Below are 26,865 nucleotides of genomic sequence, written 5' to 3'. Positions count from 1 at the left end.
TCGACTTTCTTTCTTTCTCCTCGGAAGGATGCGATATATCGGCTAATTTATTATGCAGAGTCAGAGAAACAAAGGGAGCCTTTGTAGCGTGCGAGGGGAGCAAGTTTATTGTGTAAAATGATAATTTCTTAATTTTCGGGGCTGCGGATTCGATTTTCGTCCATTGTATCATCAAGCAGTTCTTTATTCGTACGCATTTGTTTGCCTCTTTCTTTTTTTTTTCTTTTCTTTCTTGATTTCTCCGTTGCAGGCCAGCGGAATGTTTATTTGCGGCGCGGCAAGCGGGTTTATCGCGGATGCGTTGGCCTGCAACTGCGCATTATACACAGGTGTGTGGGCGATTTCGCGGGTCGCGCGATTTTTCGCAACGACGACCATCGACAGCAGCCTTCGAGGGTGCGACGACGGGCAAATAAATACTGCTGGTCGCCAGGCAGTAGCTGTCGCTACGCGTATTATAGAGGTAAAATACCTTTCGAGAGAGAGAGAGAGACGCGCGCGCGTTTGCTTTGGGACCGGTGCCTGCGCGGTGATGCGTGCGCGTCGTCGCCCGGGGCCCTTGGGTGGGGATGCGAGGCGCGCGCCACAACAGGCCGATAGTGGGGAGGACTCGCTTATTGCTTGCTTATACTCGCTACTCGCTCTCCCCCCGTTTTTTTTCTCTCTCTCTCTCTCTCTCTCTCTCTCTCATCGTTTTTTCAATGTATTCGTTTTCTCGTTCGCTGCTGGCTGGCTCCCGCTCGTAACTTTGTTCGCGTAATAAATGCGGCGTCGCTGCTGCCGCGCTGCCGGGGCTAATTTTTGAGATCGCCCGATCGACCGATTGCCCTCTCTTTACGCGACTATCCAAGTGGCTGTAAATGCACTTGATATGTACAGAGCTCGATTGCCGCTTGCAGGCTCGCCCGTTACGCAACGAACGATATCCATTAGAGGCGCGAACGCGAGGGATAGCCGTTGCATTCCTTTGACAACGCTGCTAACGATCAGTCCAGAACATTACTTCGCTGGGAGGATCATTCGAAAAACGTTGGCCTAGACCGTTTTATCGTAGGTTTATATCTGGGCAGCGTGCACTTAATCTTAGTAGCAGCCCCGTGGCATCAACCTCCCCCTCTAGCTCTCTCTCTCTCTCTCTTCTCATTCTGGTTCGCTCGCCTTCATCCGCCGCTGCTCGCGAGCGAGCCGGAGTGTGTGCTGCGTGCGCTCCCTCCTATGGCTGCTTTTTCGGGCCTGCTGCCGGGCGCGCGCGAGCTGCTCCCCTCCTCCGGCTGGACCAGTCTGGCTCCTGCCTGGTGCGCGCGCGCGCGCCTGCGTGCGCGTGCTTTTTTTCCTCGGCTGCCGCGGTAACTGTTCAAATTTTGACGGCAGGAGCAGGCAGGACGGGGAAGGGGGATGCTGCCGGTGCTGTTGCTGTCGCAACTCATGACTGATGTAGGGCCGCGTGCGCTGGTGTACGCGCGCGCGCGCGCCCGCAGTGCTTCTCAATTCGACGCGCTCTCCGCCACTGGGCTGGCTCCCGATGGGCCCTCCGCTTTTTATCATTCAGATTAGATTCTCCGCTGCCGCACTCCCGTACGCGGGAACCTTAATGGGCTCGCCCTTTCGCGATCTCTCGGATTGGCCGAATGCTTTATTAGACTACCGTCACGGCGGTTTTGGCAGCCGTTCGCGCGCGAGCTCGAGCGCTAGGAGCCGGAGGCGAGAGCGGCTGCGAGCTCCTCGGCAGCCCTATTGCCGGCTGCACTCTCAATTTCCTCGCACTTGTTTCGATTGCAGCGCACTGCTGCACTTGATCTCGCGCGCGCATTCCGCGAGCGAGAGAAAGTCCGCCAGCTCCCATCGGTCGCAGTCAGTTATGGTTGGGGAGTCGTGTGGGCCCGATCGGACCGGGCGGGGGGAGGGATGCGCGGTCGCGTGCCGGCGCACTGCATGCATACTCGCACTTGAACTTGTTGTTGGTCGGCTGGATCGAGGGGAAGCGCGCGGCGAGAAAGGGACGAGGAGGAGAGGACGGGCGGGGGGCAGGGGTTCGCGTGCGCGTGCTCGTACACCGCGCCTCGTCTCTCGGTCGGTACTATAGTAGCAAGAGAGGAGCAGCAGGCCCCTTCGGCGAGAGAGAGAGAGAGAGAGAGAGAGAGAGAGAGAGAAAGAGAGAGACGGAAGGAGAATAACCGGCCGAGTGGTGGGGGACGAGGCGCGTGCCCCGCACCGGTTATATAAGGCCCCGAGCCCTCCGTGCCGAGTTATTTCGGGAGCCACGATCGTCGAGTTCACACGCTCTTCTCTGGCAGCTTCGCTTCAGTCGACTTTTCTCTGTCGCACGTGTTGGACTCACTGTTTTTGTGTGCGTGCCGTTCGACTAGTGCCTGTTCGCCGGCTCACTTGGCGTAGCCAGCAGTACACGCTCGGGCTCTCAGCGTGTCATGACACTGGTGGGCCTTGACGGCAGCAGCAATCTCGTGTCCATGATGCTGAGCGTGCAGTCGCAGTACCAGCAGTCGTCGATCGGCCACCGCGGCAACGTAATCGTCGCCACGAGCGGCGGCGGCGGCGGCGGCGGCGGCGAGGCCGCCAAGGCGCACCAGCAGCAGCAGCAGCAGTCCGCGGCCCAGCAGAAGAAGAAGATGTACGCGCAGTCGGCGCCCTACGGCGGCAGCAGCGGCGGCGGCAGCCAGCCGGCCTCGGTGGCGAGGAGGAACGCGCGCGAGCGCAACCGCGTGAAGCAGGTGAACAATGGCTTCGCCACCCTCAGGCAGCACATCCCGCAGAGCCTGGCCCAGGCGCTCGGCTCCAACACCGCGGGCACGCACGGCGGCGCGCGCGCCGGCAGCAAGAAGCTGTCCAAGGTGGAGACCCTGCGCATGGCCGTCGAGTACATCCGCAACCTGCAGCAGCTGCTGGAGGAGCACGACGCCGAGCTCGGCAGCTCGTCCGTCGGCGACGGCAGCCTCGGCTCCTCGCCCTCGCACAGCCTCTCGCAGCCCGCCGACCTGATCAAGTTCGAGCTCAAGTCCGAGAGCGGCGACGAGCACTACCAGCGGCAGGTCAGCCCGCAGCGCCAGAGCCCCGTCTACGCGCCGGCCTCCGGCAGCTCCGACGCCGCCAGCTCGCCCACCCCCAGCTTCGTCTCCGACACGTCGTCGCAGGGCGGCCCCGCGCCCAACTACGGCGCCAACTTCACCACCGCCATCTACCCGGCCGACGGCTACGAAAACTACGACCCCATGAGCCCCGGCGACGAGGTGCTGCTCGACTACATCAGCAACAACTACATGTGGCCGTAGCCGCGGTGAGCCGCCGCACTCCTGGATCCTCTCTCGCCCCCAGCCGACTGGACGTCGCGCCGCGGGCCGCTCGCTTTTTGCCAGGTTGGTGGCCCCTTCTCGCCTTCCGACGACCCGTCGCGGTCGATCCCGGCGAATCGTCGTCGGCCCGCCGCGCGTAAAATCATTAACGAGGCCCGCGTTCTCGGGCGAGCGAGCGCTCGCCTCTCGCAGGGGGAGAAAAAAAAAGAGCGAGATTTGTGACCTTGCCCCTCACAATGCGCGCGCGACCCCTCGGCTACGAGCCATTCATGCATTCACTATGGGTATGGGGCGTCTTTGTCCGCCGGATTTCTTTGGAGCTGCGCTGCGCTGCTCTCCTCCGTCCTCCCTCTTCTTTCAAAGCGGCGCGGCGCGCTTCTTTTCCCTCCCCTTCGCCGAGGCAACAGAGCATTTTCCAGCGCTCGGCTCGCTGCCGGTCCGCCCCTAATGCGCGCGATTCCTTTTTCGTTGCGCCGACTCTGTCCGTCTCCCTATCTCTCTCTCCCTCTCTTTCTTTCTCGATTCTATACGCCGTAGACTTTTATTCGCGCCTTTGCTCTCTCGGAGCTTTTGTCCTCCCTGGTCCCCGGCATCGATCGATCTCTCTCTCTCTCTCTCTCTCTTTGTGCTCGCAATCGGCTCGATTTTTCAAAGTATCGCCTCGGTATCAGCAGTGCCCTGCGGGCATTGAAATCACCGGAGCTAGCTTCGCCCCTCGAATTTTCGCTCGAGCGATCTTCCCATTTTCTTTTTCCGAGTTGGCTCTCTTGGTGCATTCAACGCGAATTCATCCCTCGGGCAGCAAGGATAACACGAGCGGAGGCAAAGAGAAAGAGAGAGAGAGAGAGAGAGGCGATCTCCTTTTGTCGGTGCTGGAACCGGTATGGCGAGTAAGTGCTGCTCACCGCCAGGCCAGCTCCAGAGTTTCGACTCCCGTGTGAAAATCCGGCACGAGTCGGACCTCGCGCTCGCGCACTTGGTAGTTAGCTTAGCATATTGATTGCCTACCGACGTCTGTTAATTTATGGTTTTAATCGCTGCCCGTTGGGAGCTTGGCCCGAGTGGCCGCGGCCGCCGCGAAAAGTGTTGCCGACCAATATTTATTCGAGATCCGAGGAGTCGTTGCTTTCGGTGGTTCGCCCATATCTGTCTAACTTTTCCTTTTCTCCGCGTATACCTGGCTTCGGTAGGCCGTACTGCACTTAATGTAAGCCCGCCCTTAGCTTTGCCTCTCTCTCTCTCTCTCTCCCCTATGTATACCTGCTCGGCCGGCCTGCGCGCCTATCGTGCCGGAGTACTTATAATACGACCCTCTCCAAATGGCTTTGCTCATGAAATATTTGTCTTGATTTTTGTTGCAGAATGCCGTGGAAATGAAAAGCGGAAAGCCGATGGAACGTGTAAATATAGCGTGGCGATGGATTGCCCAGCCAAGGTTCGCCGTTATCTAGTCAGCGATGCGTCACAACCACAACGACACTCTGCATGCTGCATCGACGATGCTATGCCCGCGGAGAATTAGACTATTGTGAATAATCTGAGTAGCTGTAAATGTATTTATGCCCGCACCGGTAGATTAAGGGAAAGCGCCCTTGTAACCAATTTTGACAATTTCATTGCTATTTATTCTAATTTAATTTCGCAACGTACTCAAGATGCGAAGCAGTCGCTCGCGAGGTCTCCTTGTCTGGACCCCCCCCCCCCCCCCCGTTCCACTCTCCTTTCGTCTTTCTATCTCGAGGTGGGATACAGTTGTTGTTGCGTACGCGCATCATGTAAATAATCGGGTCCACTTGTCGCTTCGCACGCGAGTTATATACATCTTCGTTGCATTGTGTGCTAATAACATGGGAATAAACCAAGTTCCAGCCGACGCAGTTTAACTGCGAGTCTTGAGATCGATACGAAAGACACGTGCGTGCCTGGAGATTTATCCTGCCATCATTCGACCTTTAGTTATGTAGTGATTGACAGTCTTAGCTGTCTCTGTTTCTGCGTGGACGATCGGCTAGAAATACATGTGCCTTATATAAGATATAATATAGATTACTGCGATTAACATACTTTTTGGCTGTAATGCGTGTATGTATATTATGTATCATATTTGTATATATTCATATATAGATCGCAAGATCAACCGTTACTATTTTAAATAAGAAGTTATACTGAAAATTACGGAAAGTTTGCGTTATTTCAATTCCATCCCATCCACGTCCATCAACATTTCAGACAAACAATCCGACGAATAATGGCATCGGGCGTCCTACATTTTCGGGGCCTACAGCGCATTCACCTGCATGCCGTAAATAAAAATATTCTTGGCAGAGTGCAGCGCACACGTGCGCTCCCTCGCAACCGAGCCGCAGCCAAAAGTGAGCTTTGAGAAATCGATCGTCGAGAAAGATAAGTACGATGCTCGGTGAACCGCCTGTGGCAAGTCGGCGGGGGTGAAAAGTGCAGTTTAAGACAGCGAATCGTTCGAGCGCTCCGCAACATTTCGCGCGCTTTACTCGACGTGCAATCAGTTAGCTGGCATTTGTCTCCGTAATTATCATCACCGCCGCATCGTATTTACAACAATACAATGCGTCGCGTCTACTTTGCGAGGTCTTAAACTTACGCCGGGCGTGTATAACTGCTTTGTCGGTTTCCAAGAATACAAGGGACGAGTAGATACAGTTTTGCTCGCGCGCATCGCTTGAAGGCGATGAATTAGTACCGAGTCCGACGAGTAGACGTGGAGCGAGAAACGCTCGCGCGTTATTTATTGATTTCCTTTTCAATTTATTCGGCGTTGGCGCATTTCCAATTCACGGTGCATGCAAATAATGTTTCTGTTAAATCCCACCCTCGGTAACTGGTACTACGCACCAGAAATAGCCTCCGTAATATGTATAAGCGATCACAGCCACCTGCCGTCAGATCTAGCGCTCGGTCAAGTTCAGCGTTTCGCCTTAATTACCACTGATGAATGCTCACAGCGAGATTATTATTTGTTCGACTTCGATCAAATAGCCGTAATCAGAAATTTCCACATCGATGTATAAACATACATAGAGGTAGCTGCGCATTTCGAAGCGAAGTTTATGTGCTACACCTAACCCAACCCCTTCTGGTGTGAGCTATATAAATTGCAGGTATGCCCAATTGTGAGGTTGAAGTTCCCCTGTGCGCATGCGCAGCGAATGGGCCTCGCGCAACAGACTGCCAACTTTGTGCAATTGATACAGATTGTGCGCGCTGCTACATTAGGGATGAGAAAAATAAATAATCCGTCCATATTGCTGGAAAATCATGAAGGTGATAGCCTAATAGCTCGTAGATCATAAAAATTGTATGTCGGCATATGATTTATACGTATATGTATATATAAGTAGTGTTTGCATCAGTTGTACAAATTACAAAGTTGGCATTTTGATCGTCTAAGAAAAGTTGGAGCAATGCTCCACACCAAGCATGTATTTTAACAATTATAAAAAAATATATCTAAATCTTAGGTGGATTTTGACGATTGTACAAATACAAGAATTAAAATTGCAAAATTTCACCGCTAAAAGGAATGCCAGGATGCTACAAATATTGACCGTGTTATAACGCTTTGAATTTTTAAAAAATTGGCATATTTTTGGTAAAAGTACAAAGACGTTGCAAATTTTTTTAATAGCAGGTTTCAATAGTGTGATTTCGGTCCTACAATTTCGTATAATTTGAATAGCTCATACCTCCACAGCCAGACGAGTGTAGGTCTGTGCGACACGCAATTCGACTATTCAATACTCAACGTTTGATTTTGGTTGTCAACATAATCTTTGTTAGGAGGAGTATCTACGCAAAACGCCCATTACATTGTAATTTTTCGGAAAATTGCTCTCATCCACTCGAAATCCATCTGTCTACATTCATGACAGATCAAATATCAACGATGTACTTAATTACCAAAGATGTACTGACGAAAGAAAAAATATTTCAGGAACGTACGTGTTATTAATGAATTTCCGCCGGCTCTATCTTACGCCTGAACGTTGCAGCAACGTAGCAACGGCATTAAAGCTCTCGAGGTAGGCCATTAGGCTCACATTTATAGTACCTGTAATATAGTGGATTTAACGAATTCTTGTGGTTGAGCCTCGGCACGCGATGCTCAATGCACTGCAGGCGCCTAAAGGGGGCCAGGCCGGCACATATACGTTCGTTTTAGCAGCGCACGCGTTGCAGTGGCGCGCTCGCCCGCCTGTTATCCGCCTCTCCGTCGTGCGCGCGCTTATTTACCGTTCAGTCTTTCCTCGTATTAGCAGCCCTCTCCCTCTTTTCTCGTCTGCGTGATTGATCTGCCTCTCGTCTCTATGACTTTCGCGCTCTCGCGCGCATCTTCGTCTTCTCGGCGATAATTATTACAGCTGCATTGCGAAAGCAATATCGCCTAAAAATTAGCGTTATCGTCACGGTAAACCTGGGACGTGATAACAGTTCATGGATTCTAATTATAAAAACGGATAAATTATTACGAATCTAAGTATAAAAATTGTTCAACGCACTTCAAGAAATATTACAGTTCCGTACTGTAATGTTTTTGACAGATAATATTTGTAATGAATTTATAGAATTTTTCGGACGATATTGATGAATTTCTACATTATGCACGTTGAATTTTCCAGTTCCATCTTAGTCATTTGTACTGATGGTAAACTGCAAAATTTCACAAAGGCAAAATGGTGTCGCTGCGGATGTTCCATTCGCGCAGCACGAGTGAAAACATTTGTTATCGTTGTACGTTCCTAAATTGAAGGCAAAATAAAAAATTCGATTAATTAATTGAGCATCCGATAATGTAAAATCATCTAATAAATTAAAATTCTTCTTTGGTAGTTGCATCAAAAAGTTTGCGGATTGATTCAACATTGTTATAACTTTCAATATCGCGATACTTTGAACCATGTTATCTGTGTTATCGACTAGGAGTGCCGTGTTCGGAAGAAAAATTATACGAAATCACATAAAATTTATACGTCTCAGCTTTACCGTAATGCACTGAAATTTTTGTTGTTGAAAATCATCGTAATTTTTATGAAACATTTCTTTCCGTGTTCCATATTGAGCTTTACTTAGCAAGTTTGTTTTTATATAATCGATATTATTCTCATTCGTCAAACACACTTGGCTTCGTAAATAACATCGACGTTTCTTTACACAAAATGAAAAAAACTGCCACGTTGTAAAGAACATTGTGAAGAAGCTATCATTGTGCTGTTCCAGGAATTTAACCCTCTAGGGGAGACTTTCTAATTTTTGTTTTGCTTAACATTTTTTGGTAATATTCGATGTCCAAGAAGTTGAAATGTTTTAAGCACTTTTCTTGCTACCATTTGACGAGATATATTTTTTAACATTTTCAGAGAAGAAATATTCCTCGGCTAAATATTTGTGCCTAAAAATAAATTGTAACGATTACGTATATGAGATTTTATGGAGAAATCCAAACTGTACGAATAAACGTCAGACGAAATACTATATGTCTTACTTCAATCTGAAAATCATACATAAAAAACGAAAGAACACCTTGTTTCACACTCGAACTTTAAGATCTTTTGAATTTATGCCGAAACACGCAAAGATCTTAATAGCTAGGAAACCATGAGATCAGATGAGACCACCGCGTTTTCCTCGACTTACCGCCTGCTTTTACGAATTTCCTACGGGGAAAAGAAAACTGTCAATCGCGTATATAAAACTATGCGATGGAATTGCGATAAACGTCAGACGTGCCTAGATCTCACCTGAAACTTCGTTGACCTGGGATACCCTTTCTTCGCTGGCCCTAGCTGTGGTTTTATGCGATTCGACTCACAGATATGGGTCACTGGGTGAATTTCGGGACAATTTGTGATCTCGCCAGGCTTTTCCGTCACGCTTGCCGAGATAATTAAGCCATGCTAACGGTGGCCGACAAAATACTTGTATATTTGTTGGTCGACCTTACTTATGCATCTGCATAACTAAGTATTGGGGAGAATATTTTCCAGGGCCGTGACTAATGAAACCGTAACGAGGGGCTTGCTCTTGCGGTTTATTATTAGCCGTCTTTGAGAGCACTGAGCGATGGCAAGTCGCCGATTGTACACAATTTATCTTATGGGGATCATCATTGTTTGGTTGCAGATATGCCTCTGAGAACAAGATAAATATTTAGTGAAATTTCATGAGACCGTCAGTCGATTAGATTTTCATTTTAAACGGGGATGATTTTTTCATTTTAAAGCTCTACTGATGTGGGAGTATTCCGGGGTTAATTGTATTGTCGCACGTAGAATTCCTCTACGTCGCGTCATTTACAAAAGTTTTCAAATCATATAGCGCTTTGAATTGAGTTCAATGTGTAAATAAGAATTAGACGCCTGAAAAGACTTAACTAACGGACTCAATCAATATTAATTTTATGTGACTGAAAGCATTTTTTAGAAAAGTTTGAGTCTTACGAAACCACAATTTATTATTGCCATGTGTTGCAGTGTGAATTACGATATGAATTTCGTAAATCAACATTCTGATGGTTCGGTTTTTTTTTTAACTTGGAGAAGTCAATTTGCATACTATTTTGTAAAATACAAGTTTGTTTGTCCCCGAATCATCTCGAATAAAAAAATCATACAAGATGTAATTAGTCAAAATTTTCATCATGACAGCAATACTCCGAAAATGAAAATGCTCATAATTTTACAAACGATACTATTCTAATAGATACAGAACGCAAGTTAGGTTATAGCATTTCAATTAATAATTTCGTAAATCAATGTTACTGTAGTTGATGCCGACGTCGCGAAGAGCAAAGGCAACGAGCATAGCCGCGATGGAAATCTTGCGCAAGGGCTTAGTCCGTGCCTGAGAAATGCTGGAAAATTCGTAGAAAAAGACAAAGAAGCTGGAAAGGAATCAAAAGCCGCGCACCACGGAGGCTGCGACGATCGGCCTTTTCAGGCGTGCCCTCGGCCGTGGTCGCGCTCAGTTTGACGGATGCTCGCCGATAAAAATCTTCGGGTGCCGGTTTTCGTCCCGGCGAAATCATCGGGAAATCGGTCCACGGATCGACGTTGCCGGCGCGAGTTTTCGGTATTTCGTTGTTTTCTGTTTTGCTTTCTTTTTCTTCTTCTTCTTCTTCTTCTTATTTTTATTTTATTTTTTTTCTCGCGCGCTTCGCAGTGCATTTGCTCGACACACGCGCGGCTGGATGCGCCGTGCGCGACAGCTCAGCCACGGATGCGGACCGACGAGCGCGCGATTACGCGTACTTATAGCCGGCTACGCGTTTGAAGTTTTGACGAACGACCTTTTAAAGTGTCGGCGCGGCATCGCGGAAAACGACGACGCTGATGCCGTAAAAACGGCGTTAAAACAGAGCGCGCGCTTGTTTCTCTCGAGGCCGCTCCGCTTGATTGATTCCTTTGTTTGCGGCTTCATTCCCCTTGGCTCGTTGCGCGACGAGGCGGCGTCCTTAAATTATTCGGTAGCTCGATTGGCGGGGACGGCAGCTCGAGAGCTAAAACTTGGCGCGAGAAGAGAAAATTCCGATGGCGGGCAGCAGGTCGGGCAATCGTAAATATGTACGAATCGGCACCTTCATCGCGGCGGCAATTTTGTGCGTGCGTTGCAATCGACTACAGTCGAAAGTGGAAGACACTTTCCATTCGGGAGAAGCCCGTGGAAAGCGCTCGCATCAACGTATACCAAACTCTTGGCCGTGCAGTAGTGCTTTGAAGAGCGAGACACTTCCATCGAGGCGCATAATAGAGAAGCCGAGAACGAGGAGAAAGAATAAATTCGGCGTAAAAGTGGAATTCCGCAGAGCTGGAAAAGTGTCGGTTCGCTCGACGAGCGCTCAGAAAGGAATGAGTCTCCAAAAGAGCAACGAACGACCCGAGCTCCGAAAAATAACACCACCGCGCTGAAGTGAAAAAAAAAAATAATCATGAAAATGCGTGGCACAATGCGAAGAAAAGAGACACTGCATCCCCGTGTCAATTAAAACGATATTCATTGCAGCCAGAGAGAGGGAGAGAGATAGTTTTTCAGCCTGTCCGTCCGTCAAGAACATAATGGAGGGTGAAAATAAAAAAAAAAAAGATAAATAAAACCGAGGCCCCAGAGTCACCACAGGACCCAAATATTCAATGGCGGAAGGAAAAGGCGCCGCGGGAGAGCTCAAGCGTCGGAGTTGCGGCACAACGCAAAACCGCGCCAACAACACTTGGCGGTGGAGCACCCCGGCGAGCGAAAAATCCCGCGCCCGATACGTCCTAATGACGTTACCGCGGCTCACGCTATCGCTTTTGCAACCGCGCTCGTCGCGGCTGGGATGCGCCCGACAACGGGCCCGGCAAGCCCGTCGGCTCGTCCGTTACCGCCGCGACGCGCACATCTCCAGAAATCAAAATTTCCGGGGCCCGCGCGGCTTCGTTCTCCATCGTCGACAATAACTCGACGTGACTCCGCGGGAGAGGCGTGCGACACACGTACGCACGCTTCCCGCAGAACGACGAGCTCGCGCCTTGCGCGCGCCTCTCGAGGAAGTCGTGGTCAATGGCTCAATGGGGGACCCCGTGGGGCGCGAAAAACTTGCGCACGCGAGCGCCCAGCGGACGCTGATGCTCTCTCTCCCTCTCTTTCTCTCTCTCGCGACCACACATTGGGCGCGCGCGCGAGACGCCGAAACCACTTCTATGCCGCTGACTTCTGATTGCCTTCCTCGGGATCTTCCTTTCAGCTCGAGCAACCCACTGACCTTTGTCGTCCGTCGATGAAAAGCTTCCAAGACCTTTTATTGTGCGCGTGTAGCGGATTCGTAGCGCGCATACCTCCGCCCTCGTTCGATCGAAAAAAGAGAAAGGGAAAAAAATGACGCCGCTGCGCGTCATGCGTGCCTCAAAGAAAGCTGGGCGGAATCGAGAGAGAAGAATTTTTTATTTGTATTATCCCACAATAAACATTTGAATTCGAGACTACCGCGTAAAAATCTCATTGTCTTCGCGCCGAAAAATAATATCTCAATCGTGGAGGGCCATGAATCTGGTGCACTACGCGAGCTTACTGGAGAAAAGCAGCACGTGAGAATTCTTCGTCTTTACGATTCCCCGGTGAGAGAGAGAGAGAGAGAGAGAGAGACGAGCAGAGCCTTCCTCTAAACGGAAAAAAGATAAATACCCACGATTGGCTTACCATGACGCAGTTTGTCTTTCCATCCTAGAATAATATTGTTTTGGATGCCGAGCGGGAGCGAGCTCAAACCAAAGAGAGGAAGGAACTGTGCAAACGAGAGGAAATCGACGCAGACAAGCACTAGATTCTCGGATTCTCCGAGAGTTTGTGTACCGACCAGGCAAATTACGCCGCGGTGTTCCAAACGATTTTGAACACACGCGAGTGCGCGTTTCTACCTTGGCGTACCGCTTCCGTCGACCGTCGGGCAAAAAAACTCGAGGCTTTCGTACGTCGCTCGCGAACGAGGACAGCGCGCCGATGCACTTCGTTCGGCGGAAAATCAGGCAGCGCAGCGGCCAGGCAGTGCGAACGTAGCACGTGCCAAGCAGAAGCTGTAACGTCTGTGGAGCGGCGGCCAACTCAAATTTCAGCAGCGCCCGGTGGCTCTCTACCTCCCCCACGAATGTAGAGCACGCAGAAAATCGCTAAAAATAAATCTGTCCTCCCCCCCCCCCCCCTCCCGCCCTCCCCCACGCCCCCAACGAGTCGAAAACGAGCTGGGAAAAAATCGCCACGTTCGCTTAATTTTCGTGACGCGTGACGCTTATAATATCCGGTCGGCAAGCTCCGCTTGCCCTTGTTGACACTTCGACGAGGCACCGCAACTTTTCATACGCGAGAACGCGTCAATGCGTTTGCTCTTTTCATTACGCCAATAGCTCGAAAATAACACGCGATGCCATACTTTTTCCAGACTTAGATAGCCGCCGTTCCAAATAGACTGCTAGCGAATTATTTTCGAATTCACTTTATAGCAAATACGCATATGCACAGCGTGAAACGACATCCGACAACAGCTCGTTTTGCTACAAGACGAATTTTTCTTAGTTTAACGATAAATATCCTCTTCCATCGGGATTGTTTCATCTTGTAATAAGAATTTTCAGACCATAAGAATATTTCACACGGGAGGATTTTCTGCGAGAAGGAGGCAGGTAAATTGTTGTGGGACACCAGTACCGAGAAAACGAACTGGAGAAATATCCGCTGCTCTGTTTCGCTGGCAGAAAACAAAAGAGCCGGCAGAGTGAGAGCGGTAAGTAGGTCCGTGGGCCAGTGGAGTATGAGGAGCGAGAGCCTTAAGGGCAAAAACCGCGGGCGCGTGTCGAGAGAGAGAGAGAGAGAGAGAGAGAGAGAGAGAGCTGGAAAGAGGCTGCGCACTGCGGAGAAAGGGCCCTGCTCTCGTGCCTGTATCGTGGGCACCGATTCGTACGGCCCGAATTTCGCGAGAGCGAGCGCGGCTCGTGTTTATTGAGACGTGCTCGCTCGCAGCTCGATTTCTTTGAATGAGATCGAGATAATTTCGGCTCTTCCTTTCGGCTGCCTGCGAGCGGATCCACGACCTCGCGAGAAAGGATACGCGCGGCGGGCTGCACCCGCGCCTCCTTGTTCCAGATCGACCAACGTGCCGAAGCCGCGCCAAGCACCGTCGATTCGCGGTGCACTTGCTGAAAAGTAAGGCCGTTTTGCCGTAAGCGAAGCGAACACCGCTCCTAAATCAGACGACCCGCGCGAAAGCCTGCTCGCCGGTTAAGTCTGACTGCAGGCGTCGCGTTGCCTATACCACACGCGCCACAGGTAGCTCGCCACGGCTGTGCGACTCAGGCGTCACTATACTTTCACTGACGTCTCTCCGGTAAACACGCGTGCATCGGCTTAACGCATGTGGAGCACTTTGTTACATATGCATTATTCGCATGAGCAACCACTTTTTTTTATGGAGGTCCGGCTTCGAACAAACATAGACAAACAGGAAGAGAATATACATCAATGGATTATTTTGAAAGAATAGCGTGAAGTAATTTCGAGGCAGTCGATGCAATAAGGCATTGACAAACTTTTAAAAAATTGCTTTTGTAAACTTGAACGAAATCGCGCAGTACTTACAGCTGAATAGTTGAAAAACAGTATCATCTTCATTTTTCAAAATGCAGCTAATTTCATTTTTAAGAAGAGTGTTGCGTGGAACTAATCAAGATTAATTGATAGTAAGCATTTATCAAACTGATCTTCTGATTCGGTTAAATTGTATACAATTAATTGGTATACAACATAAAGGCTCTTTAAAGAAGTTGGAAATTACAAAGAAGCGCTTAAAACATAGAGCAAATTAAATAATTAGGCACACCTGATGGTTTGATTTAGTTAGAAGATTAGAAAGCGGTAAAAATTGATTGCATATAGTTAAGCACGTGGAAGCTCCCGTTACTGAATCTAATTATTTTACTAAAGCTGAACGTAGAATAAGAAATATTTAAAATAACCTATTCTAAGAGATCAAATTCATTTTATTCTAATCAGCAAGCTATTGAAAGTAAGATTATTTTTTTACGGAGTGTCGAACATCTACCGAAATCTCTTATTTATATCGTTAAGGCTACGATCAAAGAAAACTATCATTTTTAAAGTTGTTACTACATCTTTTTGAAATTTTCTGATTTTTAAATGGACCTGCGATCGATAAAAGTTTCCTTGACAGTACTTTCGAATGATGCATAAACGAAAGTGCACGTTCATTTAGCAATAATGAACAGGATCGACTGTAACGTATTTAAAGTCATGGGAATATTTAAAGTGTAATGCACTTTGGAATGTTCCATTTCGCCAATAAAAATTATAAATGGCGGATGCACTAACGATAAGTCGAGCATCGGAAGAAGCAAAAGAGTTGAGCACGCGAAGCAGGTCAAACGTCAAGCTGACAGCGGAAGACGAGCAAGAGAGAGAGAGCCGATTGTCCGAAGCGAGCGACGGATCGCGATGGAAGGATGAAAAATTCGCGGCAGTTGGACTGCACTTTAATTGAAAAGCACGCGATAACGAATGTGTGTGTACGGTGAGCAACCTTGGGCGATCGCGGTAAGCAGGTGCTTTTCAGAAGGTGCGCACCCCGCTCCCGGGTGCGCTTCATTAACGGCCCGATTCCGCGAAAAATTGAATTCTTAGTCGAGTGTACGCCGTAAGCTCGAGCGTCCCCTTTGAAGGACTCGATATTATTTTTACGCGCAGCTGCACCGTCGGCATTTCCTATTGTTCATCAAATTGAATTATCGGCCGAAGGCCCATGCGATGGTCGCTGTGCCGCGGCGTACCGCCTCGACTAGAGATCCAGCTCGGAAAATCCAGCTCGATACAGTAGGATTCCACGCGGATTTGAGCAATGAACGAGTTATCTGCGACTCCCACTATCAAACGTGAGAATGTCTTGAAAATTATAATGCTATCGCTGAAAAATCGATCGAATTGCAAACTTTTTTATCATTACACCGATTTTTGGCTTTTCAATTTTTTCGATAACTTTCCATTCCATCGAATCAATTTCTAATAATAGATTCTCCATAGAATCCAATACAGTTTTATTCAAATTGTAATATTACCATTCTTACGTCTTAATTTTACTACCACAAAAATAAAGTTTTTTTTTTTCGTGAGCGTCCACCTGGCAGGAAAAAATCACAAAATCACCTGTTCAATGGGGATAGCTACCATTTTTATAACAATGAAGGAAGAAGGTAACGAATTTCTTGATTCGAAGATTTCTGATTCCAACATTCAAAAACATGTTCAACCATTCCGTGAGAAAATGCATTTACTGCAAATCCATATAAAAGCAACTCTATTTCGTACTTTTCCACTAAAAAAGTGAGAATAAAGAAAATTAACATTTAGTTTTAATAGGTCGGTAAAAGTGTTTGGCCGACCAACATTTTTTTTTTTTTTGGCAGGTTGTTTTTTTGATGAAAAGAAATCGGCACAGGTGTGCGGCTTTGTCTTTTAACACTTTTAAAACTTTTGCCTTTTAAAATACGCGTGTACGGGCGTAAAGCACGGGGAATCGGGGAAAATGAGTAGTCGACAGTGGGCAGTGCATTGGGAGGTGTTGCGCAAGAAACAAAGAGGGAAATGGGAATGGAGGTCGGCCGCAAGATTAGACTGGCGAGCGAGACTCGGGAATCAAGAGGAGGCACCTGTCGCGCGCGGACAGGCGATCGGTGCATTCGATAGCGGCTTAATGAGTTGGCGCATTTCTCTTCGGCGCGCTCGCGTCCCGCGCGCCTCCCGATTATTATTGCCGATAGCGGCGCTGCACGTTGAGCGCCGACGCGTGCCGAGTGCATGCGCGCGTGCACGCGCGCTTTTTTGGCGCGCGCGTTCGTTCTTTGTTTGGCGCGAGGCGACGCGCATCTGCGCTGCTTACGCTCGCGCTCTCTCCTCGCCTCGCCTCGGGCTTAGCAGTTCCGAAGGAAAGTGAAATATCACCGGATGACGTGATGATAACGGGGATTCGCCAAATTGTTTTCCCTCTCTGTTGGGCGCCCGCCGCAACGACAATTGCCATTAAAGCCAATGAAATGCAATGCGGTATAAGCTTACGCAAGTCGGCAGCAATTTGGATGTCGAAGGAGAGCGCAGGCTTTATAATTATAATTGGTCGAGAAAAACGAGCCGAGTCAAGGCAAGCCCGCGCGAATACCGTGGTCGGCTTTCGAAGAAAGAAGACCAGAGGACGGGGTCGCGCTGTGATCGACCACGAGCTAAGGTGAGTACTATTCGCGCGCGCGCGCGCACTGCTTGTTGCATTCGGGAGCGCGCGCGTATCGCAAACAAGTGGCGAGTCAACTGAGGCTTATTTGGCAGGCAGACGTGGGATATTAAAGGGGGATGAATGATAATGAGCCGGCAGGGAGGGGGGGAGGACGCGTGGCTAAGAGCCGTTGCACCTGCGGCGCCATCCATATATTTCTGCGTCTGTTCGTCGCTGTCCTCCTTCGGCGGCGCGGCGCTGGCACGCGAACACCTTTGCCTTGGCTGTTTCTTTGCACCTTGCCTCGTCTCCGGAGTGGGGGACGAGAGAGCCTGCGCGATCGACGACGCGCGCGTTGCGTAAGAATTATGCTCTCTCTCTCTCGCGCGCGCGCGCGCGCTCTCACTCTCCCCCCGCCGACGGCCGATTCATCGCGGCACGAGCCGCCTGCGCCCTCATCCAGCACGACTTTTGCGGTTTCGCTCGTTTGTATCTCACTTTTGCCGAAGGTATTCTCTTTTCAATTGGCTTCGCCGTGCCTCGGATGCCGAGTCGACGTCGTAATCGCCGATGATCCTTCGCGCGACCGCGAGCCGTCGAAGATCCCGCCGCGACGACGAGCTCGCAATTCGAGACCTAGGACTCGAGGCGCAGGCCCCGCAGAAAAACAGAAGGCAGGCCGCGAACAGGCGCACTCCTCGGCGAAACGGGCCCGAGCCCTTTGTTGATATTTCTCCCGCGGGCTTATGCATCCGACTTTCTTCTCACTTTTAATTTGTCTGACGCGCGAGAAGTGAAAGAGGAGAGCTGCTGCTGCTGCTGCTGCTGCACCGGCGGCAGCCTAAAACGCCAATTTCGCGTATACGTATTGCGTTGGCTCCTTTTTTTTTTCTTTCTTTCTTTTTCATTCTGCTGCCCTCCTTCCAATCACTTCACCTGGCCTATTACGCTGCAGCTCTCGGAGCGCGCGTGGCCCGAAATATAATTGGCGGGCCGATGCACCTGTCCGTTCTCCCTCTCTCTCTCTCTCCTTCTCCTTTCTGCCTCTCGAAGCGGCGCGTGCACTCACCCGCGTATATATCTCCTTGGGTCTTCTATCGCGGTAGTTCTATCTGCACGAGAATGAGAATCGAGATGAATTTTTTTCTGGATCTTGGCGATGCCCTTTTTCAGCGAGGCTCTTTGGCCCAAGGGGCTTTTATAGTGCGCCCGGTGCTTTTTTTTTGTTATCTTAGACCTTTTGGCTGATTCCTTGCTCGCTACGATGAGCTAACAATTTGCCGGCTGGAGCCTTCAACTATCGATCTGCACTTTTTGACTGTTCAATGAATTGCCTTCTAGAGACCAATCCGCTTCTTCCGGCAAATTTGTGGATGGATGATCCAATTATGCCAATCTTCATGCTCATTACTACTTGCAAGAAAAACCAATTCATAAACAACATAGGGTTGCGTATTGCAAACAAATGTAACTTTAAATGCCTCGTCATTCAACATCCTTGCTTCCTCGTTAGTTATTTTTGTGAAAATATTTATTCCTATAAAAAAAATTACATTTTTGTAAATATTGCAGAAACATGTTTAAGATATTAGGAACCATAGTCATTTTCAAAAAATGTCCGTATGTATGTGGGTATATAGTCTTTAGGCACGAATACTTCGAAAGCTTAGAACTCTTTCGATTTATTTTTATCAATATGGAAACTTTAGCTCTTCGATAATTAAAAACCATTTTTGTTGTTACATGGAAATTCTGCATAGTATTTTAATATGGACTCTTGCTTTGTTTAAAATTTTCTTCAAACTGAAAAAATCAGCTCACCAGTTGCTTCCAATTAATAGTTATGACGAAAATTGTAAATAAGAAAATGTACTATATGATATTTTGCAAAATGTTTAAGTTGTCCTGTATATATAATAAAATAATCTATGAATTTCAAGTAATTACGTTAAGTGAGTATTGAAAAGTTATAATTTTGGCTAACATTAAGCCCTTTACGTTTTTACTATCATTAGAATAATTTGATCCAATCCCATCTGAAATTTGCTGTACAAATACTGTTTCTTACAAATTATGAACATTGTTCATTGTGCAAATATTCAGCTAGTACCTAAAATATAGTTAATAATATAGCATTTCTTAGCGCAGAAAGATTTAACTTTTGACTGAAGTAAAATTTTTCATCGTACAGGATCGTGAAATGCTGACCCACAGCATTTCATTTTACGACACAACTTTTTTCGGTAAGCGAAAGTGAGTATGCATGATGTGGACTTTCCGAATGGTATTGAATTGATGTATTATATGAAGTCATGTAGTCACGTAAAATTTTAATTTGAGGAAATGTGTGACGGATATAAAGCGTCTAGATGTAAATGTGAAAATTCGACGAAACTGTGCTGAATTAAAGATATTTCATGAAATGTTTGGAATGCGTAAATAAATTTTGAATGAGAATAAAAATTGAAGAACAAGAGTCGATAGATTCCTATATCGTAGAAAATAGATTAGCAGGGATTCTTATTTACGGGAGCATATTTTATATGCGTATCGAAGCGTTGCCCGGTACATTGGCCCTTTATTGCCTTTGTCTCAGTTAGGCAGCTCGACCAAAACGAGAAGAGCGCGATTTGGCTCGACTCGATTCGAGCAAGAGAGAGAGAGAGAGAGAGAGAGAGAGAGAGAGAGAGAGAGAGAGAAGGGCTGCACAGGCATTATGCATAGGAGAAAACAACACCTGCGTGCCACGGCAACCAGCCATCTCCGAAACATTATTATCCAACTACTGCTCTGCTGCCTACATTTGGCAAATTGAAATTTTTCAATTACGCGCCGTGGACTAGTTTCGCAAGGTCGCCGGGCCAATTGCATATATGAAAGTTTTGTTGCTGCCAGCGGAAAAAGAGTTGCAGCTTTTTCGAGCGTGAAAGTACGCGCGCGCGGGTCGCGGCTTTTGCTTTGTTTTTTTCCTTTTTTCCTCTTTTTTTTTTTTTTGTTTTACGCGCGACCGGGGCCTTTACTTTATGATTCTATAAATTGGCCGCTTTCTTGCGCCCCGTCGTTCAGCCGGCAAGCCGCTCCAATTTTTAAGGACTATTGTCTCCTCGCCGATCGTTTGACTTTTTTGCCTCGGTCCAATTAGAGCGCATAACGTTTTATTGCCGTTTTCAATTCATTGACGTCTTTATCCATTGCACATTAGCAAACTGCACTGAGAAAGGTCCCCTCGTAAAAGCAGAATTCCTCTTGTACCAAGATCATTTTCGAAATCCCTCTTGTAAGAGGAGCGTCCTCTTAATTAGGAAAATTACTTTTCTTTTCATAAGAAAATATAATTTTGTTAAAAGAGGATTTTTCATTACAGGAGGATATGCGCTCAAAATTATTGTTCACTCGAAGCAAGATATTTATTTTTCGATGTTTCGATTAAGCTTTTGTCACGGTAGTTTGAACGGATACGTAAAACAAAAGTTTAACTCAAAGGCGAAATAGTACATATCCCTAGCGGCTAAGTGGCTTTCTTCGAGACGAATTAGCTGAAAAGCCGTTCGTTCCAAGTAATGCCTGTACTATTTTTCTTTTATTGAAAATTCTCACAGCAATAACGACTTGTAAAATCTAAAATCACGGCAAAAGAATCAAGGCGTTAACCGACGACAGCGGGTGTGTTTATATTAGCTCGTACGCCATCTCTGAGCGCGGGTAGGAGTTGTCGGCTCGTTCGCGCGCCTGCGCTTGGGCCACGTATCTGTGCCGCTGAAGCAGACAACTGTCGCACTGGTTTATCACGGTTAGCGATTCAAAAGATTGAAAAGATCGTGTAAGTTTTAGGTTTCATCCCTTGTTATAACTTTTTCATCGCGTCAGCATCCGGTTGAAGAGAAATTACATATATAAAAATTGTTATTTCGGCGTGTCTGGTGCTTCCGCAAAGTTAGCGAAAGGTGTATGTATTTGCACGAAGCGTGCCTTGCCAAACGGCGCGCGAAGACTTGGACTAGCTACTGTAAGGTTCAGACGTTCGTGCCGGGTATACTAACAGTTATCTCACGTGTACGTTACGAGCAAGCTGAGAGCAAACGTTTAAGAATTTCATCGTCAATCTTCCCCCCTTTTCTCCGACTGTGCTAGTGCGAGTTTACGAGCGAGCGTCTTTATGAAAAAAACGCACTGAGCATTACGTTCCAGTCGGTCGGATTTCTTCCTCGTTGTTTATTTCTCTCTCTCTCTCTCTCTCTCTCTCTCTCTCTCTCTCTCTCTCTCTCTCTCTCTCTCTCTCTCTCTCTCTTTCTCTCATGCGGACAAAGCGATCGCAATGATCGAGTCGAATCGTCGCTGAAAAGACCAGCGAAGAAAAAGCTTTTTGTGAGAGCGCACACTGTACGGGACGAAGACTCTGGAAAAAATCCGGAAGAATTGCCGAGAATGATTTCTCGGGGGAAACGATCGATTCTTCACACGCGAACTTTCCGCCTGTCACTGGCAAGGCGATCCAACGGGAAAACGAGGGGAGGTGGAGGAGCCGGATAAGTAATTACTCGGCCTTACGGGGAGGTTTGCGCGACGAAAGTCGGAAAAGCAGATATATCCTGCTATATCAGCGGCTGAATAGGGCGGAGGGCGCTGCGCAAGGTATCGATATCGGGGAGGATCGCCGTCGTCGGCACGCACGCGATCGACGCTCGAACAATGAACCGACGAATCGGTAAATAAATCTCCATAGGGCCCGCTACGGCCGGAGGGGGTGGGGGTCCCTTTCACTTATTTTTCCATGGAACGCCCGTGCGAGCGGGCAAACTGATTTCTCGCGAGAGAACGAAGAGGACGTTTTCGTGCGGCGCGCTGACAGCATCGAGAGGAAAGACGGATGACTTGGTTGGCGAGCGCAGAAGGAACGAGGGTGAAAACCGAGACGCGTGCCGTCGCAGTCCAGTACGTCCGCCTAACTATCATTTTTATCGCGTACTTTCACATCGGCGCGTTCGGCAATCGTCTAATCGAGTACAGGTCGCCGTTCCCAGTGACGCTTGCCATCTTTTAACGCACACGAGCACGCATCCATAATGACCTGGCCACGAACGAAAAAGGCGCCCTTGATATTGATCAATCGGAGTCTCGAATGGCTCAATGAACGATACACCTATCGGGGACGCGTCGCGAACGCCTCGCACGCAGTGCCTACGACCCGTATCAATTAAGCGATAAATCAGGACTGCAACGCGCGCGTACACTTGTGACAGATTGTCTGCGACGAAAGTCACAATTCGGGATCGCGCGCTGCAGCCGCGTCCGTACGGCTGAGGTCCATTGTCTGCGCGCGACGGAGAGAGAAAGAGAGAGAGAGAGAGAGAGGCGGCACTATTTTTCCACTGTCTCGGCGCGGCGTACCGGAGTCGCTGACGATTCGGCTCGGCAATATCGACAATGCTCCCCGGATGCTGCACAACGAATTCTCGAGTTTTCGGGATGAACGTCGCCGCATTCCGTTGAGTTTATCGAGTGAAAAACGCGCCGTATGCGAGAGAAGCAACGCGCGAGTGGCCGCGCGATCGACCGGCCGTGTGCGACACGCCGAATCGAGCCGATGGTTGTGAAATTATTGCCTCGCACGAATGTCTACGGCGGTGCCAATACTCTCCTTTTCAGGCGCCTCTTCGTCGTGTGCCTTGCAAAAGCGGCGGCACGAGCAGGTCGGCAGGTCGAGCCGCGAACAGAGCGTCGTGCACACAAGCACACTCTCGTTCCCCGGACGCCTCGGCGCGAAAAATATTCGACCAACGCCAGAGAAAAATCCGCGAACGATCCGCAATGAGGTCGGTTGTCGAAATCCACGGACAGCTCCGACCGATGAAACTCTATCCCGGAGCAACAGAGAGACAGGGCGAGCTGCAAGTGTAAAGTCAGCGGGATTGATGAAGCGATATCAATGTGCACGAGCGAGGCGCCCCGTTTCCCCCGAATACGACGGGCGCGCGCGTCGTGCCTCGGCATCCCGCGTCACGACTACCGTGTGCTTCAGTTCATAAGCAACCCCTCATTATTTCAATTCCATTGTGGCGCTCACGCGCATTCGCCAGCCTGCACATGCGCTCTGCGCGCCATCGCACCTCGACGTGCGATCCCCCTCCGCCTAAAAATCCTGCCACGAATTTCCATGAGAAGCGACCGACGCGTGCGCGCGCATAGCCGCCGAGTCGTCGAATACGAGCTTTCAATTCTGCCGATCAGAAGTCATTATTTTGTTCGCAAAGGAGCGTCGAGCTCATAGTTGCGTTCTCGCGCCAGCTTGTCGCCGGGCGATCGCTATGTATTTCGCAGATAGGTTCATACGTTGCCCCGCCGCAGCGATCGCTGCGGCCGAACGTTCTATTCAGTGTCCCTCTGAGCCACAACTGCACGTCGTATTTTACAAAGATTCCGCACGAGCGACCGTCTGTGGTCGCAAGACCGGTCGACGAGGAAACGACCAAGCTGTTGCGCACACTGCCAAATTACGAATGTAATGCTGCAGTGACGCGTCTATAAGCAGGCTGCAAGAGTCAAACAATTTCCTAAGGTCGATTCATTGTATTGTACCGGGGTGGGGGGGGGGGGGGGGGGGGGGGGGGGGAGTGAACAGGTCCTCGACGCAGATAAAAAGCTAGGGGCCAAAGCGAAATCGAAGGTCACGTAATGAGCGACGATGGCGTCCGCCACATTGGTATCTCGTTCGTGCGACTCGATGCAAGTGACGCAGGACTGTGTGTTGCCCTCGGATATGTAGCCGAAAACACGGAGCAAGGTAGAAACGAGGGGGAACGAAGTTGCGACCCAGTGTGGGGAGGGGGGGGGGCGCTCGGACGAGGTGAGACGCACGTGCACGCACGCGCGGCCACGCGTCCCCATAGCGAGCGACAAAGGGCCCACACGGTCTAGATAAATAGAGCGCGAGCGGCGATCTGCTTTGTCCTGTCTATGGCCGCTTCTCCTTTGATTTTACTCGCGCGTGGATCGACCAATTCGGCCGCGCGTGGCTATAGATTCGCCAACGTCAACCTGCCCGCGCCGCTGAGCTTTACCGTAAACGAAAATCGTGGACGTTGCACGTCGAAACGCTCGTCAGTGGAGAAATGTGCGCGTCGCATCCTGTCGATCCGAGGACACGGCCTCTCATGCCCTGTCGGACACGTGCGCATTCTCAAACGACATCTCGAGCTTCTTTGGAGTACGTTAATTTAACAAAAACTTGAAACTTGGTCTTTCCATCCCAACCCCATTCTTTTTTCTGCCCTTCGAGATCCATGCACGACTATTTGTCACGTGTAATTCTAGCTCCACGGAAAAGTATAGCGTCATTGGAAAAAGGTTTCTCGGTAAGACTTACCATTAGCCATCCCCCCTTCGTCGACCCGTTTTCCCCATTTCGTCCTCGTGTACTCTCATAAAATCCGGACTTGACTTGACTTCCAAGTCCTTCCTGTGACAGTTGTCGTCCTCCCTTTCAAATCCACGTACATTATGATCCAGTATTTCATTCTCTACAGCTCGTATCTCACATTTTTACGAGGTCCAAAGTGTTGATGCAGCGATATTAAGATCAAGGTATATTTAATGGGATCTTAAATGCCGTTCCAAGTAATCGCGAACATCAACTACAAGATATGATTTTCTATTTCTCATGGAAAAAGCTCGTATCAGAAGTACATTCGAGCTCGTATCATTACAAGATTCGTTAGGAAAAGTAACATATAGGAATAAAAAAGTAGCTGAGCTGGCAGGTCAAGGTCAGGACCGCGGGGTCAGGCGGACCGATGAGTCGAGCGAACGAACATCGGAACTTTTGGAGACAGCGTAAGAGCAATAGCCGTCCCGCAGAGTGGATTGCCGGCGGCGAGCGATGTCGGTGCGCTCGTTCAAATTCGATCCCCGGAAGCTTTGCTCGTCGCTCGAGATGGCGCGTCGAGGGGCAAAAACCGGGCCTTCGAGGCTCGCCGTATCCTGTTGCACGTAAAGCTATAGAATAAAGTAGAGTATAGAGTAGACGCGAGTGGAGCAGAGAACTCGGCACACGTGTGCGCTCTTCCAATCCGGTTAGGGCCCAAGAGAGATTAAAGTTTCGGGGGTTGGGCGCATCGCCGGGCGCTGAAAACCTATACAAATCATTTTCTACTGCGCCGTTATAATAACGCCACTACCCCGGGTCCGCTTTATAAGTAGGTCGGCTTATACGCCATCTCTCTCTCTCTCTCTCTCTCTCTCATTTTTTCCTCTCCTTTTTTATTCAGGCAGCGCGCTTGCGCCTCTCTTCCTCCGCTACGCATTTTCGTCAGTTTTTATAGCGCGCGCGCGCGTATACACTTTTGTACCGACCCTTTTTCCCTTCGAACTTGCTAATGCGAGCCTGCGCCTATCATGCTGTCTCTGTACGTCTGTCAGTGCGCTACCGGATTGCCTGCCGTACGTCGCTCTACAACTCTCGAATCGGAAAATCGCCGGTCACATCGGTGCTCGATCATTTTCTAGATTATATCCCCTTCGCCGCGGCATTGCGAGCGAAGCGGCTCGTAGGCCGGCCAATCGCGGTTATCGTCGCGCCACCCCTGATCCAGCCGTTCCCCCTTATCGCGTCAACGAGATAAACCGATCGGTGCGTGCTTCACGCGCATCAACGGGCCTCCTTGTTCCACGTCGTCTCGTGCGCAACCGCTATCATCGCGCGCGAGCACGGATTACATCTAAATACTTTTATTGGCAAATGTTCCGTTGGAGTCGGTCCGACCGATCTCATCTCTCGGCTCGTGCCACTCTCCCCTTGTCGTCGCTCCGCATCCAACCGAGTATAACGACTCGACAGCCTCTGCGAGCATCGACATCGACGCGGAGCTGCGCCGAAACATAAAGAGAAACGACGCGAGAAGCCGAGGCGGTTGGCAACAGCCAGTCTCGTCATCTTGGCTGCCGTCGGTGGCTCGCGCGCAGGTATGCAGCCTTGCAATTGGGCGAAAGCCGAGGACTGCGAGAGCGAGCGGCTCGCGCGCGGATATAATCGAGCTTGCCGCGCGGCATATGGTGCGTGCCTCATAGGTGTGTACATTGGGAGAGCGCGCGCGAGTGCGCTCGCGCCATCGGGCCGCCTGCCTCGATCGGGCCCCCTTTTCTCTTTCTCCTCCCTGCTGCGTAGACAACGTCGGTGTGCGCGCGCGCACACGCGGAGGGAGCGCTTTCGCGCGAATATTTCTCCGTCGTCTCGCGCGGGGCTCTCGGTGCCGCGGCGCTGTACTTTTGGATCGCCGGCTCTTGGCAGGAGGGGTGGTAGCTGCCGCCACGACGGAGACGGCGGTACGCGTAATCACCGATCGACAATCGACACGCGATCGCTCGCGACGGGGAGAACGCCGCGGTGCCGTAGCTGCTGGCTCGTCTCCCGAGCGAGCAGGCCAGTTTATGGCTGGGGTGTGCACCTCGCGTTTTGCGATCGCTGTGCCAGTCACGGCGCCTACTCGCGCATAGCGTACAGGCCACGCCGTCGCTCGGTCCTGAAATGTCTAACGTTTCGAATGCGAACGCGGCTGTGTCGAGCAGCTCTTTCTTTATTTGCAGGACAATCCCCGGAAACCTTCGGATGGCGGTTGGCGCCTTTAAAGATCTTGGTCATCCCGCGAATGGAAAGTGCGCCTCGCGACACCAACCTTCGATTCCGTCAGGCTGCGTGTCGTGTAACTTGCAACTGCCGCTGCGATAGCTCATTCCAATGGCCACGACTCAAGGGCTGGCTGACTTTCGACCAGCCGATCGGGCTGACGG

General features: G+C 49.6%; 1 protein-coding gene across 1 annotated transcript; it reads left to right on the top strand.

Annotated features, from left to right (window-relative positions):
- Positions 1 to 2,267: 2,267 nt before the first annotated feature.
- On the top strand, positions 2,268 to 5,434 carry LOC131669700 (achaete-scute homolog 1a-like). The gene is made up of 2 exons (XM_058944776.1): positions 2,268 to 3,371; positions 4,670 to 5,434. The coding sequence occupies exon 1, from the start codon at positions 2,427 to 2,429 to the stop codon at positions 3,285 to 3,287; it is 861 nt and encodes a 286-aa protein (XP_058800759.1). The 5' UTR covers positions 2,268 to 2,426; the 3' UTR covers positions 3,288 to 3,371; positions 4,670 to 5,434.
- Positions 5,435 to 26,865: the final 21,431 nt, after the last annotated feature.

This window comes from Phymastichus coffea, unplaced genomic scaffold (assembly GCF_024137745.1).
Source record: "Phymastichus coffea isolate CEN01 unplaced genomic scaffold, Cenicafe_Pcof_1.1 PCOF00096, whole genome shotgun sequence".
NCBI classification, from domain to species: Eukaryota; Metazoa; Arthropoda; class Insecta; order Hymenoptera; family Eulophidae; genus Phymastichus; species Phymastichus coffea.
The sequence above is the reverse complement of the archived record's forward strand: the minus strand, read 5'-3'. Positions and strand labels throughout refer to the sequence as shown.

Excerpts from the sequence above, each read along its gene's own strand:
- LOC131669700 (XM_058944776.1), top strand. The coding sequence starts at position 2,427 with ATGACACTGGTGGGCCTTGACGGCAGCAGCAATCTCGTGTCCATGATG.